The following is a 20,819-nucleotide window of genomic DNA, read 5'->3' on the forward strand; positions in this document are numbered from 1 at the left end:
GGCTAACGCTACGTGCTTCACACTCAAGGCTGTCATGTGTACATCTACACCATATATAGCTTATTCATAGCTTAGCGTCAAAGTTGGGTAGTGCTCCATTGAGATTTCAGAGAAGATATGGGCCCTACGTTTAACGGAGAAATTGACTAGACCTTCATAGTTCGCAGTATTTTTTTTTATGTGAGTGTTTTAACAAGTAAATTCCAATGCTGGAAAGGGAACCGCTCTGTTTTTCTAGCCAATGAAATTGCAGCTACTGTTGCATACCAGAGAGCACAATTAATTTATTTCGTGGAGGACGGGTTCAGCCTACTTGAGACATTAACGTGAACTTTGATCTATCATTTCACGTTAATACATCATATATGTTTTTTTCTTTCTTTCAAGTTTCGGAACGTTAGTGAGCGATTACGACTGGAAGACAGTGTGACGTTCTTAGGAAGACCTATACAGAACATTGCTTTTGGCGATGTGGTAATATCACACCATTGGCTGGCCAGGGTTTGATTCCTACATCCGGCAAGTAGCATACTCATCGCTTCCTTGAGCATCCTCAAGCATCCTCAAATTGTAATTTTAGGAAGCTGTGGACCCATTTTCGCGTTCTTTAAATTTGTTACTTAAATTAAATAAAAAATGATACAGATATAATCCTTGCACAATACTCGTATTTGTCCAGAGAATTACTAGAAGAAAGATTTAGCTATTCGATGCTATCTCTGGTTTTTTTCTCCATTTGGGAAATTACGCTACAGTATGACCTATTTGCATGACATATTCCTTGAAAAATTAAATCTTAGAATTGGATATACAAATTTGGCATTTGTTCACAATATAATGTGAGATTTATTAACAATGTGCATGCAGTTGAATGTTCATTAGATTATTTGGAAAATGTTTTTGTTTTTTTGCTTATATTTAAATACACTTGGTTATTTTGTAGACACAACAGAACTCAGGGTGTGACATCTATAAAAGGTTAATATCTATTGACGAAGGAGCATGCTACACCAATGCCCTAATTGTCCTGTTCAGAAATGTTTATAATCTTGAAAACGGTGGCCTATAGAGGCTACATGCAGCACATTTTTCTTATGGTTTAATGATAACTTTATAAGAACGCTTGCACAGGCTCTTTAAGGTAACTACAGAAAAGGAGGAGGGTAAGACAATTTCTGGTATTCTTCATTACAGCCTTCATCCAATCAAGCGGAACAATAGTTTGCAGCTGGAAGTGCTCTAGCATTGTATGCTAAATTATGACTACTGCAGAGGCTGTAGAGGAACAGGAAGAAAGTGAACATTTGAATATGAATATGAATGCTTTATCTTGTGGTAAGACGTTAGAAAAAGGGCCCAGTTACTTTGATTTCACTATGCCCCAGTTGGGCCAGGAAATTGGTAAAACATGAGAAAAGCTTAGACCTCTATTAACAAAGATTCTATGGCATGGCTATAGCATTTTTTTTAAAAGTAGGCCTATACCATTAGGAATTTTTTTTGTGAGATAAAGGAAACCAAATATAACATGACTAGGATAATCCCAAAAATAACACTATACAAATCCAAACTTACAGGCCTATGTGACATTAAATGCACACTTTGGCCTCTTGCTGTCCGGTGATGCTATCTCTGTCACTAAGTGACGTTTTGGCATCTAAACATTATATTGCAGTTAAGCAACAACAAAGCATATTTTCTGATTGGAAAATAGGTTTAGCAGGTTTTTAACAGTAGCTATTGTGCTTTTCCGCCAATAGTTTGGTTGCCTTTGTTGCTGGAGAGAAAGAGCCTTCAAGTAATGATTTGTCTTCTGCCCAGGCTTGATCCAGAGGGGTGGAGTTAGCTCTGGGCTGCTGGGAAAAATTGGATTAAGCACATACCCCTCTGCTGTATGCCTGGGTCCACTGTTCTGCCCTGGAGCTACACCACACCTTCTCATCTATGACATCCATAGCTTGTGCCTTTTCAAACGGGTTCCAGCAACCTTGGTCATTTGAATGAAATCCTGTATTTATTAGGTTTATGATATTTTTCAGATGATTGATAACTGCTTGTTACATATGATGTATGTGGGCTTATATGGTCACATGGTCTCCTGTCCAGATAAGTGACACGGTTCTGATTTACTGTTTCGTAGAGCTGGGGTTTGACTGAACAGCAATAGCCACGGCCATTAGAACCTGCCTCCCTCGCCACTCATGGGCAACAACCTATGGGAGGATAAAGCTGCATGGATTTCCTAACGCACTCCAAGTGAAAACATTATCTCTTTAAAAGAAGAGACATACTAATCCTTTGGGGAACTATGGTGTAAGATTCAACTCCCTCTGCTGTAAATTCACCATGTCAAAACTAACAAAACGATTGGTCTCTTCAGCCTGCTGTCCTACACAGAATACAATGAATTTGTCAGCTCCTTTGTTTTATATTAGGAGAGACATTATTTGATAACTCAAGTAGGAGCTTAAATAGGGAGTTTTGCTTATAGTTGCATTTTATGACTTTGGCTACAGACTTTCTGTAGATCTTAAATCCTCTCTATTGTTATGCCCCTGCTCCCAGACTTAGGAATTCCAAATCTGATATCCTCCTATTGGAGCAAAAGAAAGAAAGAAAGAGTAAAATATTGTGCAATTTTCTCTTTAGAACTTAATACAGACCTACAAGATTCTTCCAGTCCTCATATGCAGTAGGCTACATGTTAAATGGCAATAGGGCCTTTTTTCTGTGACTACTTTTGCTCAGGTTACAGTCCTGACATTTCATCAGCACTGAGGCTGACATCTTAAAGGGGTTTTCCGCTGCTATACTGGTGTGGTGTTGGTGCTGTCATGCTAAAAGCAGTCCTGCACTCACTGTAAATCTGTCTGGTAGCATGCTTACATGCAGCTAATTCAACGTAGTGAGTTCATAATTCAAGCATGCCAGTGTTAAATATATTTTCAATGGCAGGAAAATGATTAAGCAGTCAATAAATGTGTGAGATCAGAATCAGAATCAGAATCAGGTTTTATTGCCAAGTAGGTTTACACATACAAGGAATTTGTTTTGGTCAGGTGGTGCATAACAGTGAACATAAAATAGATAAATAAAATAAGATAAACATAGTGCAATAAAAGCATAACAGACATAACATAACATAAACATAGTGCAAACGGTAAACAGTAAACAATAGAGATAATGGTTTACTTGCCACCAAGTATTTCTTCTCTGTTCGTCACACAAAATCTTTCATGTGTAAGTCTTTCCTTACCATCTACCTGAGATTGTCTTGGCAGAAGTCCAATGTAATTACTGCATGCAACTTAAACTATTAGTCAAGTGTTGCTACTGCTATTAAAAGTTCAAATAACATGTTGTATTCAGTACAACAGATAACATGCAGAAAGTTCAGAGTATGTGAGACTGCCATGATCTGTCATAGCAATGGCGAGATTTTCTACTTCTGGTAAACTCATGTATAATTTTATATCTATAGTAATGTTGGTTCTCATGATTCCCCTCCAGGGATGGATGTTCGAGAAGATAAATTCTCTGTCCATCCAAGTTTGTATCCATCACCAATGATCTCTCTTTTGATCATATTTGTGATCTCATGTCTGATTTTAATTTTAAAGTAGAATAATATTAAGTAGCGTAATAATATTCTGCTTTTATATGTAAAATAATTTGTATAAATTGATGTTTAAATGTTTATGGAGAAATCTGGATGTTAATGAAATATAATATATTGTTTAAATAAATAAATAATGAAGTAATTAAATAATAAGAGTTAAATGTAAGCACTCCAACATTAAAATATCCTTTGAAAAATTACAACTTTGAGTCTGAACTTTGATGTTTTTCCCCTTAGTTAGTGGTCTATCATCAACAAACTTTGGGTTCATGCTGGATGGTCGGTGTGCAATGGGGCCTATCTTACTTAGCATGTTCAGCACAACCATTGTTTGAGGAAGTTCCCAAGGGAGGATGTCTTGTTTTTATGAAAGCCTCTGCATTTCCATTATGGTGAGCATCTGAGCACACTGGATGAAGTTAGAGAAGATAGAGACTAGAAATCCTTAGATTATTTCAATTAGCTTTAAGCCTACTGAAATACGATAATTGGCCAACAATAATTGCGCTTGAACTAGTTACCAGCGTACAGAAATCGCCACAGCTCCTACCTGCTTTGAAAGGAATTTGAAAAACGATGGTACGTTTTTTTCCTTTGCATGATCAGTCATGAGAGTCAAAATAACACCAAGGCAGCCTTTGGATACTTGGCTAACTATTGCCAACGGTTGAACCATTCACAAATTGCTGTGGCAGCGGAGGTAGTTGTAATTTTTTTTCACATGCCGTAGTAAATTCTGTAACGTAGCAGAGTGCGGGGGCTGCGAGGTAGCTGGGGGCTGCTCTTATGTTTAGCCACGTGCAGCGCTTCTCGTAGGACAGCCCCTCGGAGCGACGGGCGGAATGTGTGCGAGCATGTGGAGGAAGGCCTCCTGACATCTCTGTGAGGAGGGCTTGGCCTGCGGGGGCAGGAAACGCAAACAGACAGCAGTTCATGAAGGGCCACATTCTCCGGCCTCTGAGAAGGCGAGCTCACACAATAATGCCACTGGCCAGCCAGAAAATCAAGCCACTGCTATTGTCTGATTGGCCATTGTTATTTTGACCAGAATCAAATGATAGTTGAGCTGTTGGGAGTTCAAGCATTTGTATTTTCTTTCTGTTACAAATAAATGTGAGGAATATTTGAGTGAACTATGTCTGCAGCTTTCACTTTCTTCATTCTTAACAATTGGAAAAGGTGACAAGTTGCAGAGAGTACGAATGACAAAGTCCATGTACTTTTTGTGTTAAACTGGATCAGAGATAATTAGCAGTAATTTGTCAAAATTTTAGAAGATCTGTCGTATAAAGTCGGTGTTAAATGTGTCATGCTCTGGGTGTTTTTGCATTATCATCTGCAGTAAATTTTTTAAAATTGTTTTTGGGTTAATTTATCATTTAATACCTGACATAAGTTGATTCTAATAATCGTGCCCTGTGTGGCCTCGGCCATTTTGTATTGTTATAGTATATTGAACCTAATTTATATTCAGAATATGTTCTCTGGGACTGCAGAATTGATTAAAGCAGAATTCAGTAATTTGCATTTCAGGCCACTGAATTATTTCTGCCATGGGAAATAGCTAATAGCTGGATAAGAGGAAATAAAACAAGGCTCAGTACAATAGCAGATGCAGTAGATAATTCCATATGTCCCAGAGTTATGTTCTACACTGAACCCTCTCTTGATAATGTTTGCAGTAATAATCCTAGCTGAATTTTCCTATGCTAACATGGATTCAAAACTATTTTACTGCCCTTGCATTTTAAAACCTCAGGCTGGGTGGTGGACCATTTACAAAGTGTTAATTGAAACTGGTGAATGTCTTAAGCTGTGCTGTTAGCAATTGCAGAAAGCAATTGTCATTATTATTTTTATTTTTTTCTTTCATTTCAAATTCTATTGTCCTATTTTCTAGTGCACAGTTTAGCATTGTTTTGGAGAAACTAGCCTTTTGAGGTAAGGATAGGCTGAATCTGTTGATCCCTGCTACCTTGTACATGGCTTGCAGTAGGCCTATATATTAAAAGGTTCCAGTCATCATAACAAGCTACTGGGAATAGATGGACAGTCACAACGAGGGATGTTTTGCTCTTTTTTTCTTGCTCTTGCATCTCACTCCTGATCTGCAAATCAAAAAGAAGATGAGACCAAGGCCAACTCATGATTTCCAGTGCCCAGAGACTGTCAAGAACTGACAGATAGGCTATATGGTGACACTTAAAATCATTTTTATCCCTTTTTAATGTTTTACTTCAGAGAATCTTCAGATAATACCTTACAGTTTATTGTTTATCTCTCTTCCTCATAAGTGCTTTAGTTATATCGTTTCAGGGCAGTTGCATGAAAGTGCATCTAAGATATGCCTTACAAATTTCATTGCTAAAATTTTATTACTTTCAAAACAACGGCTCGTCCTAGTGAGAACTTTGCTTGCGAGATCTGCATTGACTTAGCCTAATTATACTGTAGGTGCATTCTCAGCAAATTGCCTGGTCACTTTTGGTTGAACGGGCCACTGGCCAATGCAGTGACATTCATGTCTTCTGAGAGGCCAACACTGCAGAGAAGAGAAGCTAAGACTGGCATTACCAGATCTAATGCTGACCAGTAGGCTGTGCACTGCATTTGACATGCAGGCCCATTTTTCATGACCCCTAGTTTACTAAAACAAAACTGACAATTGAAAACACTTATTCTTACTGGATGAAGAGTGTCAGTTTTAGAAGTGCAGATTTGTGCCCTTCAAATATGATGTGATGGTAGACACATGGCTCTAATTTAATGAATAGGGGGGAGAGATTCAGAAATGTTTCACAGAAACGTAGCACAATGCCTTTAAAGGTCAGCTTTATCTTTTTGTACAAGTTTTCATCGTCATCTGCAAAATTCCCTCTGCAGTCAGTGACTGTCATCCTCAGAAGAATGTTGAGAGGCATGGTGAGGGCATGGTGAGAAAGAGGGAGATCTGGGATTTGTAGTCTGCTGTCATGTTCTTCCTTGTTAGCCGGGGATTTCTGGACATGGTCTTCCTTTGGCCGGGCCCGTCCAGTCTGCAGAGGCAGATGCATTTGAGATGGTTAGACTAACTGGGTATAGCACCACTGGGCCGAATCTCGCAAGACGGGGAAAGTGCCTCGCAGAAGGCAGGTTTACCATGGCAGCCAAAGATTACATGGCACCACACCAGACTGGGGAGTGGTCTGCGTTGGCCACTTCTTGCACGGTCGGGGCATCTGGGGTGGATAAATAAGTGAACAGCTGGAGCGCTTGGCCGTGAGCCGCAAGATTTGTGGGCCGTGATGCGTGCTGACACATACTGCAGCTCCAGACCTCTGATTCACCCCTTTCTCAGATAGGCCGGTGCAGAGCTGGCACAGATTTCGCAGAGAGGCATCAAGGTGGCATAGTCCTTGAAGGCAGTTGACCTGAAGTAGCCGGGCCTTGTTAGGCACTCATCCCTGCTTCTCTCTGGATGCTTCACACTGGGCTCCTGCTCACATTTTAGTTACCTGAATGGAGTGTCATAACAGAATGCCTTGATAGGAACCACATTGACTAGACAGACCGGCCAGGTTGCAAAACCATATGTTTTGTCTTGGGTATTACAGAACAGGGATGTAATTAATTAAAATACTTCTTATAGGTGGAATTAGGGCAGCCCTGAAAGATGAACAAACTCAGCATACTCCAGGCAGAATAGTAGAGTCCTATAATCATGTGGCAATTATTTATGTATACAACAAGGCTTTGAGGACACAGTTGAATTATTACTTGAAGTTTTGCACGCAACAATAAGACTAGAAGTATTACTGCACCAAGTAGCTGCAAATAAATATCACTATGGAACCTTGTCTGCTATGTGAAGTGAATGTTTATCTGTGAAATTTTCCTAATGCCAGAAGGCATATGATACATAAAATAGGTGAATAAACCTAACATCAGTTCAGTGCACTTTGATAGTATATGGCTTTATTGACTGTACACTTCCTCAGTTGCCCTGTCTACACAATGAGGAACAAGTGTGAATTCAAAATGTATGGAAAGTGAGGTCGCCATGTACACATGTAGGCCTCAAGTTTTGCTTGCAGTGACCATTACCACACTTACTGGTGGAACAACTGAAGACATCACATTTTCCATAATTGCCAGCGTTGTTACCTGCAATTCATAACCAAAATAACAAAGGGAACATAGTCGTCCATACAAACCAATTGGGCGGTTAATTTATACTGTATATACAGCAGTGTTCAACTGACAATACAGTAGTTTCCTGTCCTGTCCCACAAATTTTTGTTGCAGCTGCCTTTGGAAATATTTACCGTTAACCTCCAGCCACCTATCACCCCCCCACCCCAAAAAATAAAAAAAACTACATGTTCAGCCTACTTCGGGAGAGCTGTAAATGTTTGTACTGTTTTTTGGTCTGTGTTTGTTTTCATTTCTATAATTCGGATGAAAATATGCTGCTAGCGGCATCACGTCCTCAGCTCTTCGTTCTCTGGTTTCAGGGAGTGGAGCCACGGCCGTTGTCCAGGCGGCGTACTGCTTGCCCAGGAAGGAGAAGGTGGCCATCAAGCGAATCAATCTGGAGAAATGTCAGACCAGCATGGACGAGCTCCTGGTAACGGTCCCGCTATTGAATGCGCACGCAACCACAGTCATCCCAGTGTTTCTGCTCTGGCGATGGTATTTCCGTGCCTTCACCACACAGGCTAATCATAGCGTTGTTATGATGAAGTTAGCGACAGGCCTCAGAAAACATGCTTGCTAAACTACTAAGTTCCGTTTTGAGAAAATCATAAAGGTCTGGCTATATAATTGCATTTCCACAGTATCCAATTAGAATCAGCTGAACTCTAATCAACAGTGTTTATTATTTATTATAATGAATATTTTCCTAGAATGAAAAATGTGAAATCTCAAAATGGTTTCTGGTTTTCCGATTTCAGTCCACATCACGAAAGTAAATGGAGAAGTGCTGAGTAAATCCCTGCTGTGAAATTGTTCTCCTGCTACAGGGATCTGTCTTGTGCGCAGCTTTCTAAACTGTTTTTGGTCTTTTATGGAACCGTGTCAGTACACAAGCTTAAGGCTTTTCTGCTCCGATGGGAGTCAGACCTGTTCAGCAGCTTTTGCAGAGCTCTACAGTTTTTCCTGTCGGGTTCGAGTCATCACTGCTAATGCCGGTGTAGGACACAAAAGAGGCTGACAGTCCGTGTTAGCCTTTGCTGGCTGTACCTGCTGTAGGGTCTCATTAACGTTTGAATATTTCAGATGTTCCTAGGTCCTACTTTCCATTTTCAGTTGCAGGGTTTTTTTTGTTTTTTTTTGCACTGGTAATAGGAAGTTCCAGCATGCACTGGAATTCATATTTTTCTCTTTTCAGAATCCAGTTTTGATGTATCTGTAGTGGCAAAAATATTCAATACTACAATAATTTTGCCATACATTTCATACATACTATTTGTATGGCATCTCCCTATCATTTAATGTCAGTTGTATAATAATTTCACTGAATGTGACAAGGTTTCTCTAAGCTCTTTTAAAAATGTAGTTTGCCAGTTCACAAACCTTTTCAAATAAAAATGAATAGGAGAAGAAAAAATGGTTAGCCCTTATTTTCAGAAAGTTCATGATTTAAAAAAAGGCTTATTTCTGAAAGTGTCATATTTCTCAAGTAAAGAACTGAAACAATTAGGTTTTATCATTTATTTCAAGTGTTTTGTGGAGAAACATGGGACTTATGTATTTCATTATAACTGGTAGGAATCTATGATATAAATCAACTTGACACCCATGTCTTAACAAAATATGTTAAATCAGTCTCTCATAATTCTTGAATTATGAGAGCGTGAATTCTTTTGTTTCATTGTGCTGATATGATTTATGTCTTTAGTTTATTGAAAATATAGTTTTATTGTTATATTCTTCAGTATTTGCATTTGTCTTTTGACAGTTTGAAGTTGGGCTATATTTTGTTCACCTTAGATGGCCGCTAAAAAGCTGAACACGGAGCGGTAAATACTGAAGAATTTGGCGACTATTTTCTGCAAATAGCAGCGTAAACATTTCTATTTGAAAGTATGCGATGTTTCCTAGAAATGAAGGGGTGGGGGTTCGTGGTCAATCTTAGAAAGTAATTTCCAGCCCTGTGGGTTTTTAATGGGCCGTGTTTGCTTTCACAGTGGATCTTTTGCTGGCGTTGATACCGGAGAGCCCTGGAGGCCCCCCCGATCTCTCCTCGCTCGTAGCGTTTTTAAGATCTCGCCCGTGGATGAACGTACTCATTCAACCCGACGTACGTCACAGTCACAGACGGCGAAACGCTTCTCCCCCCCCCCCCCCCCCCCTTCTGCATGTTTCTCATAGAGACCCGTTGTGCCTGCTAGCGCACCAGCAAGAATAAAACCTAAGAAGCAGAACCACGGGGTCTACTTTTCTCAAATGTTGTGAAATCATGTTGATGAAATCTGAGAAGGGATTGAGGTCTGCCCGTCTGCCATTTCTGTAGCTGAGGTTATGGTTTAAATGGAGCGAATTTGGTTAGAGTTAGAGTTGACACACTGCTGCATTGTGTCCTTAATGGGCCCAGGCCCTCTACAGTGTGACAGCAGTAACACTGTTCGTTTCATTTCCACTTGGAGAAGTTTCATCGTGGTTGTCAGGAGGAGTTTCTTGAGGCAGTGATCCCCTGCATATCATTTGATTTAGGACCTTTTCTGGAGGACAATTCCAGTGTAACTTTTTTTAAAGGAGAGCTAGACATTCAGCCTTCTTTTATTTATTTATTCATTGAAATATTTATTTAGTTATTTAGACAGGTAGAAAGCAGAAAGGGTACCGGGTAGAGAAGGGACCACAGTTAAGAGAGTGTCATGGCTGGCATCCCACTCCCTACCACACGTGAGCATTACATACAACTGGAGAGTCGGCTGTCCTACGGCCTGCTCCACACCGTTTGCAGGCTTTGTACGTTTTTACTCATTTCGTTCTGAGATAGAAAGATACAAGCAGTTGAGCCTCTAACGTCAACATCAAACCTGTGTCTGTACTGAAGTTACTCGTATAAATCTCCCTACGCCACTGTGAAGCCCAGTCCAAACAACAAGTCCCAGCATTCCCTGCCTGCCTTTGTCTGGTTACTGAAACTGGCCCAGGCATCTGCTGCCCTCCGAAGCCTGCAATGGCTCATCTAAATGAAATGGAGGACAACTTGCCAGGAAACATTTGCAAACCATCCCTCCCCCCAATCAAGACTGCGTTGTTTTATTAACAGTAATATTTTCCTCCCTGTTACTCATCATCAGCACACACCGTCCAGGGTTAAGGGCCATTGACTGCACTTGTCTGCTGATCTAGAACACTTTGACACCAGGGCTTCGACAGTGTTGGGCCTGTACCTGCGGATCTGGCGCAGAGTGGCCAAGGTGTGAGCTGGCAGCGGGGGCGCGGAGAGTGAACTGATCCGGCACGCCTTGCTGAATGCCAGCGTGAATCAGACACACGCGATCGGAAAGGCGGGACCTGCGGTTACGCAGTGGAAAGGCCTTGTCACGGTGGCACCTCGGTGCAGGCCAAGATTCAGTCTCGCCGCAGTGCGATTTCTGCGTAGCATTGGGTATGGAAGCATGATAAAGCCACAGGTCTTCTTTTTCTGAGGTGAATTCGGAGTTTGCTAATGGTGAAGAATGAAGAGCATTGAGGACAAATGAACGCTTACATTATTAATGTTTTGAGCAGAGTGCAGTGAGGCTGGGTTGAGTCTGGGCCTGGAGCTCTTCTGGCTAAATCATGTAGAGCAATTATGTAACCGGGTGTTTGTTCGGTCTGTTGATTTCACTGAGTGGGACTGGTTTCTGAATCTTCCTGTCTCCATCAAACCAGGCAAGGCCTTCGCAGTTGTAATGGGAGAACGGGGAAATCCTCGGCATACTGAGCATGAACCTTATTGCGAACTAATAGTGACAATACTTATTTTGATGTAAAATTGAAAAAAATCCGATATCCAGTTTTTTATTCAAAGCCAATGTATTTGTCGTGGATGTGTTTTCCTTTTCGGTACTGAAGAATTTATTGACAATTTTCAGTGATTATTTGCCTGTTAGGTTCAAATAAAATGATTACCTACTGAGGCAGGAGTGGGGTTCTGTGGAAAGCGACAAAGCTTATCAGAAGAAAGTGTGGTCAACACCAGATTAAGTTTTTAGTGAAGAAAACACTAAAAAAAAGAGAATCAACTTGTCAAATGGGCAGAAAATGAGCCAAATGAGAGCTGGATTTTCAGTGCTCTTTCTCCTCTCAAAAGTAGTTTTCTTTTTACCATTAAGACTCCTGAAACAGATATGGCCCTTTCCAGGCAAGGTCGCTGTATATCAAGTGCTGATTTGTTCTGCTTTTATTGGTTAGGTCTTTCTTTGTATTAGCCTACCAGAACAGTCAGTTTGACAGCACATTTGAAGCAATGCACCACTTGCTACTTGCTACATTTTATGAAATATGGAAATATGATATTTAGGTTTTGATAGTGCAAGCCTTCTCTCCACTTGAGTGGTAATGTGAGAAATTCTTTGCAGTGAATTCCCTTATTTTAACATCTCCCCTGCGAAAAGAGGGTTTACTGGCTCTGCTTTGCAATGCAGAATAGACCACTTTTCTCCTGCTGGGTATTTTGGTGCATAAATGCCTTTTTTCTCCAGTTAAAAATAACACTGCCCCGTGGCGTGCATTAAAAAAATATAGCCACCTCGTGTCCCTTTCTTACATGGGGAAGTACACAAACAATAAGCTTTTAGCTAGCTTACCTGTTAGTCAAGATATAAAGTTAAATCTTGTTACATACTGTATTCATTTTATACACAAAAACATTTTCAAGTTTAGTTTGATCGTGGACTGCAAACATTGGACTGCATTTTTGGACAGAAAAGGATTGGTTTGTCTCCATGTTATTTTAATTAATTTATTTTTTTGGGCTTTTATCCTGGGGAAACAACACCTTACCTGGACTAGTTCCGTACATAGGATGAATAACTGGCCACGTAAAGGCAATTAGAGTCTGTGATGCCGAGTGAAAGAGCCGAGTTTAACGTAATCCCTAAGAAAATCGGTTGTATCAAAGACCCTAAAATCCAGCAGGCTGCTAATTTAGCTCCTCAGTGAGTGCAGTTGTACCACAGCTCTCCCTCCGATGCCAGGTTGCAGTAGGACTGAATGAGGTAAGCCTGGCTCTCACAGTTGGCTTCTCTCTTTATCTTTAACTGCAGCCCATCGCTCCCTGTCTGCTGGAACAGCTTCTCAGGCTAGTCATAATGCTTTCTTATCTCACCTAGATCCTGGTTCACACATATTCAATGGATATATGAGTGGCAAGAGTTGAGTACTTCACTGCAGCAGACTCCTGGCTCTCTGGTCTATATGAGTATAGGCATACATATTCAGGATAGGCCTACATATCTAGGATACAAATCCAAGACACATTTGATTGTAATTGCCTCAGACCAAGTGATTGGGCCTCATTTTCTAAACAAGTGCACGATCACATTTGATCGTAAACTGCGTATAAGAACGTTTCCAAGAACATTTCGGCATTCATCATTTTTTTCATATCTATTTGTTCATGGCTGTTTCCTTATGCAAATCACATGAACAGGATTGCGCATAAAATTTACACACAGCCAGCATTCGTGGTCAGCATGTGTCACAAATCTTATATTGGTTTTTCGTAGGAACATTTTTAAGAGCAACAGTGAGAATAATTTAAGAAAAGTTTTGTGAATTTTGCCCATTGTCTCTGTGCAGTGGAAACCTTAACAGAATTCCTATTCGCTTCATAGCCGAGTGCTCGCATGGTCTCACCTTGTAGCCTGTCTGTGGCTTGTTTAATATTGATTGTTGTGGTGCTGGGTGGGGTTGATGTCATTTCACATTGAGCAGTTGGGACGAGTGACGTGATGCTGCTCGCATAGTGACTCTCTGTCTTCTGTCTGTGATCACAGTCTTTATTGCAGTTGATAGATTTGTCAGGCCTTTGTACTTCTTTCTGTGAAGTAGCCTGGTGTTCTGGCTTGCAGTACCATTTGCGTGCTTAATGTTAGGGACTATCCCAATGAGAAATGTAGAACACAGTGTTTCAGTGCCTATTCTCTGCCTTGGTTTGTGTTGTGCTGGCAGGTGTTTGAATGGATTCCTCCCCCATTGAGTAGTTTTTTCACCCATATTTATATAGTTTTTACATTAGCACATTACTGATGCCTGTGTCAGATTTTTTGTGAGCCCATACGAGTAGTTCACCTCACAGACGTTACTGCTTGCAGTCCAGCCATCGTTTCTGTCTTCCCCTGACTGTCTGAGCTGCTGTGTCTCGAGCAACAAATTTTTGCGTGGAGCTTTTCCAGCAGAGGAAGAATCGGTCGGCCTTGTAATGGGGGTGATTTCGCGGCTGCTCACTGCAGCTGTCCGCTAAGCTTCTGTGAGGGCAGGGCGCGGACGCTTTGCTGCGATGCCTCGGCTGTGGGGATGAGGTCAGTCCCATCGCGTACGGAGCGCGACTGCGGTGGCCGTTGGGGGAGGTGTGTGTGTGTGCTTGTGTGTGTTTATTTGTTTGTAAGTCTCCTTGTGTGTGTGTGTGTGTGTGTGTGTAAAGCATCATCAAGGGGCTTTGTCTCATTGTGAGCACTGGGAGCTCTTGGCAGGACAGTGGGCCAGTCCTGTTTGTGAATATTGCAGACCCAGCAGAACTCATGGGGTGTTGTTGCAGACGTCCAGCTGATTAAAACAAACTGTCTGGAAAGCTTTGTTGTTGGGGAGGGGGTGGGTGTGTCAGGGGTTGTGGCTTTGGGTAACAAACTGCTGTTTTTCTTCATTGTCAGGCCCCACAGAGCTGGTCTGAGGGCAGTCCTGCCTGATCACTATTCACCAGCTGTCTTGCTGCTATCAGCTGTTTGATTCAGATCATGGTTACAGAGTGAGTGCTTCTGCAGTTGTGGATGTCTTCACTCATGGATGTTAATCTCTTCTTTTTACAAACATACAGTCAGTCAGCTGGCCAGCAGACTGATTGGTTTGTCAGTTGGTCAGCTGTGGAGGGAGAGCGGAGATGAGGAGGTGGGAGGAACATTTTTTTTTCAAAACCTTTTTCCAAACGTACATATTGCACCTTTAATGTTTGTATAATTACATAATAATAGAAATGCGATTTCATTCTAATAAATTATTTTTAGCAGTGGATAAAATTGCATCATTGACACAGATCAGGGGTCAGCAGTAGGATTTGGAATAAACTGAATGAAGAGAGGGAAGACAGACTGAACACATTCTTCTGCCAACTGGAGTAGAACATGGAGAGCTTCTTGGGATTCTGTCTCTTGTCTAAATGAGACTGCAGGGCCACAACATTCAAATGTTAGGGGTTAGAGTGTTTCTCTGTCAATTATTTCACCTTTACCTTGGCTTGTAGTAACTGGGGATCCTTCACCGTGGATCACTCTTTCCTAACCTATGTAAGAGAGCACCTAAAGACCAGCCTCACATCGCCCTTATAATTTCAGGCTGACTGAAACGGGTCCTGCCCGTTATTGTTATACTACCCCCTATAAATGGGAAGTCCTCATGTCTGCCTAGGGAAGGTATGCAAATTGAATTGCAGTTGTGAATTTAGCCTTTGGTGCCGCATGTATTTAAATGGAAGATGTACATGCATTCAGTACTACATTTGGATTATTTAAAAACATTAATTTAAGAGAGGAAAATCTGACAACCACACAGAATGTAACATCTAATTTCTACACTTTATCTACTTTATCTCCAAAAAAAGTAGATAAGTTCTTAGTGTAACAGATTAATCATTTGAGTTATCAACATTACTAAAGTAAGACTTGTATTATATCCTTGCAGTGGCATTTTTGTAGTCTAGTTTTTCTTTGTTATCAAGTTCAACTGTATAAAACTATGGCTTTTTTTGAGACGTCGATTTTATTTTTTTAAACTGCGTTCTAATGCTTACATGGCTTCATCTTATGATACTGTCGCATTCTTTCCTGCAGCATGACAGCAGAATGGCAATAGGCTCTGCAGGAATGTGGTGTGTGTCTGTGGTTATCAGCGACTCGGCCCTTTGAGATTTCATTGGCTCCTGGAGTGAATCCAGCAGCCACTGAGGACAGGGCTATTTTTCTCCCGGCTGTCCCTGCCCCAGCAGCGAGGAGTGCGTTTCGCCTCACTGATTAGATTAGTGCACACGCTCGGCCCGGCCCCAGGGGAGCCTGGGGACCCGGGCGCCGGGTGAGCCGCAGTGTCCGCTCGGCTCGGCTCAATCTCCACCCAGCCGAACGGTGTCGTCCGTCATGCCCAAACCGTTCTCTGCCGAGCTCCGTCCCCTCGTCTCTTTAAACTGCCCCTCTCTGTCACCAGTCGCATACGTTGAGATCTGTCTCCGCTTGAGGCTGCGGTTCGCACAGAGCTGCTGAACCCAACCTTGCACTGGCTTTTTTTTTTTGGTGATCAGTCATCCAGTGAATGTGCCGGAAACACTCTATGCATTCCTCCTTCTAACTTGATTCCTGACCCTCGAAGCATGCCAACAAATGACAAACCTTCGGGCCCTTCCCAAGCATGCCTCTATGAAGCAGATGTTATTTGAATTAATTATGCAGGTAATGACTGACACGTTGCCTCTGCACAGCTGCTCGGGGAGGGCGCTGATGGACTCGGCACTCGATTTGGTGTCTTTTAGCTGATTGAACCACGCCTGGCCATCCGACGGCCCCTCAGCTGGCACAGAAGGGGAGAGAGGGACTCGAGGAGCGCGACGCAGACGCGTGCGCAGAATTAATTTCCTCCGTGGCAGCCGTTGGCCGCTCTGCCCGCGAAGTGCCCTGTCGGGCTCGCGCCAGCTGTCACTGAGCCTCTTGGAGAGCCACTCTCGGGAAAGGTGAACCTGGGCGTGGGCTCATCTGGTGCGGCGCTCGTTTATACGGACTGCGGAGTGGCTTCTCCCCGGGCGTGATACTGCGCACTGTATGGGGTGGGGTGTCGAACCTCGGACTTGAACTGCTGATTCTCAGCCTTTTTGTGCCATCTGACTGCACACGCTGTAGTACCCTTCACTAGTCCAATGAAGTGGGCTACTAGTGTAGATACAACATAAGAGGTCTTCTCCAGCGTCGTTGAAGGAGCGTCTGATCCTCAAGTGCTCGTTAAATGTCTCCAAAGGACTCTTGGTGGGAAAGCCTTTTACATTTCACCTAGTGTCTCTGTTTATTGTGCCGTTGCTTGTATTCCTAGCATCACTGGGCCTTGAAAGGCGATTCTGACTGTAGGTTCAGATTGTATTGGTTCAGCGGAGTGTGTAATGATTTAGCCATTTTGCCAAGCTTTGTGTGAGGTGCATGTATTTGTGCAGATTTTGTGTTTTGAACAGATCTTTCTTCTCCTTTTTTCCTGATTTGTTTTTGTGTGGTCAAATGAACTAAGTTGAAACACACACGCAATATACCATAGCTGCAGGTGCTGGGAAGTGTCCAAGTCAATTGAAAAAAACAGTCCGTGCACTGTAGCTAACAAAAAATGCTCCCATTTCATTACAATAATCGTGACATCAACATTTTGACCCAAACGGGTATTCCTCCTGATGCTTTTGTGTGGTCAGAAAGAAAGCCAGCACTTCACACAAGACATTAGTTTAGTTTAATCTGTTCTGAACCCTTTTCAATTTGATCATGTTTTCAATTTAGTCTTCTTTCATAAGAGGTCAAGACTTCAGCTGGTTGTGGACAAGCGAGAAGCTGTGCACTGTGCTGGAGCGGCGGGACGGCGTGTACGTGTGGTGGCGCACGGCGAACGCGGACTACCCTCTCCCGCTGTCACATGCCGAGACTTCCCCGAAACAAACACGCGGACAGATCTTGTGATGGGAACTGTCGCTAACCTCGCCTGTAATAAATAAAATTGAACAGTTCAGTGACTCTTACAGCCTACGTTTTAATTTGGTTGCAAGGCCATGCTGTCGGAGAGAGTTGTTTGAGGTCTAAATCACGAGAATGTAGTGCGTGGCTTGTAACTTGTTTTTATGTTTGGAAGACCTTTTGCAAAATGCGAAGTACAGTAGGCTAATTGGTGTTATTTCGCGCATGATGCTTTCTCGGGATTTTAGCCTTTGCCGGGAGGACCCACCGCTTTCCCGCTATTTCTCACCGAGTGAGCAGCTCCCCTATTAGTAAGCTGCAGTACCTCATTCTACCACTAGAGGCAAATGAAGTCATTACTCATGACTATCAGCTTTGGTTCTTCTTAGCAGGCATACAAACAAGCAGGTTGCTACACTATTGAAAGATGTTTTCTTTCTGTTCGTGACTGCTGCACAACAGTTTGGTTTTGGTTTCAGATCCCTGGGGCTACAGGTGCATTTACTGTGCGTCTATATTTGTGTGGCATTACACAGCCAAGTGTAGGAACTGTAGCTCCCTTTGTTTTCCCTCTGTACTGGCAGCCACCTTGTCATCGTACAGCTTTCCTGAGGTTGGGCGAGACAGGCGTCACTCTTTACTGCGGATAACATAATAGAAGCACTGGCGGGACCAGGCAAACCTGATATTCCGACACAGGGAACTCATACATCCTCTTTGGAAGGAGCTCTCTCCATGGGCCCTTTTAGTATTTAGCTTGGCTGAAATTTGTCTCACAACACAGGCCTTTGAATACATCTTTCATACCATGAAAATACTGCAAAGGGGAAGGCCCAGTCCTCTCGCACAGGACAAATTCTTCACAGTTTTTACATAACTTCATCACTACATCACTTCTCCCCTGTTCACGGTTCTTCTTGCTTAGCATTGTGTCGAGTAGTTTGCCTAGGATGGGTTTCTCAGCACCTGTTGCGAAAATGACCCAGACTGCTGCCAAGCCCCCACTATTTATTTAAAGTGTTAATAATTTTCAATTGCTGATGACTCTGAATATATGAGAGTTTCAGCTTGACTTTTGAGCTGTCCTGTTAGAGCAGGCCCTGTTAGTTCTTAGTACAGCAAGCTTATTGATCGGCAGAGCCAGGAGCATGCATTGATGAACTGAAAAAATTGATGTCCACTAAAATTTGCATTGTTGAATAGATTCATGTTTTGTAGGGCTACATTTATAGCATTTGATATGGACGTGTTACTAGTCAACAACTGTCCATTTTCATCTGATTGTTTGTGCATTTTAACAGTAATTTCAGATGTATTGAATGGTTCAATATGTGTATACTGAAAAGCAATTATAGTGTTAGTATAGTGTAATTATAGTATGCAGATTTTATATATATATAAATGCTTTTGAATGTTGTCCTGAATAAAAGCAAGTTGTACAATGAAATGGAAGCACCTGTTGGGGTATTTTAACATTACATAGCTGATTTTGTCAAGTAAATCGCTGTTAAATAGTACCAGTCGCGTATTTATTTTTACGCAAGCACTAATCTGCCATGAATAAGTGCGCACTATAGAGCAAATGAGGCCTTTAAGAAGGATTGAACAGGAATAATGACACGGAACATGAACAATGGTGTAATGTCACCGAGGAAAGGGGACGGACGGTAGTTCCAGCGTCTCAGCTGTCGGGTGGGTTTACGGGGACACGACGGCAGCACAAAGGGTCGCGCTGACACGCTCATTGTCCCTGCCAAAGCGCAGGAACAGAAACTGCCAGCAGGCCTACGGTCGTACGCTCTTACTTTGCAGCTTTCTCCCCGGGTCGACCAATAAGCCCCGCCCCTTCTGCAGCTCCGGGAAGGGAGGATAGAAAATGGAAACGGGAGACCGCAAACGTCAAACCTTTTCCCCCGTCGCACGCTCGAGCGTTTGTTATGTTTGTTTCCCCCCTGTCCGATTCCCATGGAAACGGCCAGCATGACAGACAGGAAAAGACTGAACTGTTCAATAATTGATGCGTGCAGCTGCGGAGGGGGAGTGGGGGGGGGGGGGGGGTAGGAGCAGAGGCGCATGTGCGGGCCCACCTGCGGGAGGGGAGGCGTCACACGCGGCGGACTGTGCAATTTTTCCTGCGCTGTAACACAGACTGCAGCAGTAATGCATAGATGTGAGGGGCCATGGTGTAGGTGCTGCTATGGGCAAAGACCCTGTCAAAGCAGTATGTAGAGTGCTGCAGAGGTGTGAGAACTGCAGAGATGTGAATGATTATTATCATTTTTAAATCATCTGGGCAGTGTGCAAGCCTTCATGGCTGATTCGACTGGAAACCCTTCCTGCGCTGGCACTGCTGCCAGGCAAGGAAAAATTCCATATTACCCATTCATTAAGCTGAAGGTTTGGTTAATGAAGAAATTCCTGTTAAATTTAACTGCAGTCTGAGTTATAGGTGTACACTTTGCTGTCTTGTACGGTTCTGTTTATTGTACCTTGCTGTCACCCACAGTGACGCTGAATGGAAAAAATTGAAATCGCAATTAGCATTGGACTTTTGTTTTTTGGTACTGTGCCCCAGAGTGATTCCAAAGGTTCCAAAGATACGGTCTGATGCAGAGTGGCCAAATTTCATATCCTGTTCGGCTTGTGCGCATGTGAAATTCCTTTTTTCCATCCGAAGAGCCACCAGATCTACAAAGAGAATTTCTCTACTGATGCCTCAGCGCTATAAATAGCCGCTTTTGTTCTTTGTTCAGCATCTCTTATTAAACCGCTCACCAGTAATACTTCCAAAAATGTCAGTGTTCCTGAGCGTGGCTTTCAGTGACCCATTATGTACTGCATTTTGGTTTTCAATAAGGGAAAGGCCTTCCCCTTTCTCTTTCAGCTGTGCTGCCCTTTCCCCCACTGGCACCGCTCGCTCTCCTGTAGCTGTGAATGCGGACGCCGTGGCGCGTAATCCGCAGATGAGTTCCAGCCGCGCGCTGACGGGATTAATGAGGCGGCACTCTCCGTGGCACGCGCGGGGAACTGTGAGCTCATTGTGTCGCTTACGGATACAGTCTAAAGCAAACCGACATTGTCCTCTGAGGTTTTGTTTAAATAATCGGAACGGTATAGAAGCATGAAATGTAATGTTTTTGTTCACCTGCGGATGGCGATGGCGACCGGCTCCGGTTTACATCGAATCAGATTTGGTTGGATTTCGCACCGCTTTAGATTCGGTGCTCCAGGATGGGTTTCATGTATAGGGCCACCGGTTTGTCTCCACCGTGTGACCTGCGGGGATTTAAACATGTATTTTAGTGGTTATCCTCCAG

The 20,819-nt window shown here is 42.7% G+C and overlaps 1 protein-coding gene across 1 annotated transcript in view; it reads left to right on the forward strand.

The window, feature by feature from the left end:
• Nucleotides 1–20,819, forward strand: part of oxsr1b (oxidative stress responsive kinase 1b) — a 71,835-nt gene that overhangs the window by 1,351 nt on the left and 49,665 nt on the right. The window contains exon 3 of the mRNA XM_064331058.1: nt 8,113–8,225. Within this exon, the coding sequence (XP_064187128.1) occupies nt 8,113–8,225 (113 nt within the window). The remainder of the gene's footprint in view (nt 1–8,112; nt 8,226–20,819) is intronic.

Source organism: Anguilla rostrata, chromosome 4 (genome assembly GCF_018555375.3).
Source record: "Anguilla rostrata isolate EN2019 chromosome 4, ASM1855537v3, whole genome shotgun sequence".
NCBI classification, from domain to species: domain Eukaryota; kingdom Metazoa; phylum Chordata; class Actinopteri; order Anguilliformes; family Anguillidae; genus Anguilla; species Anguilla rostrata.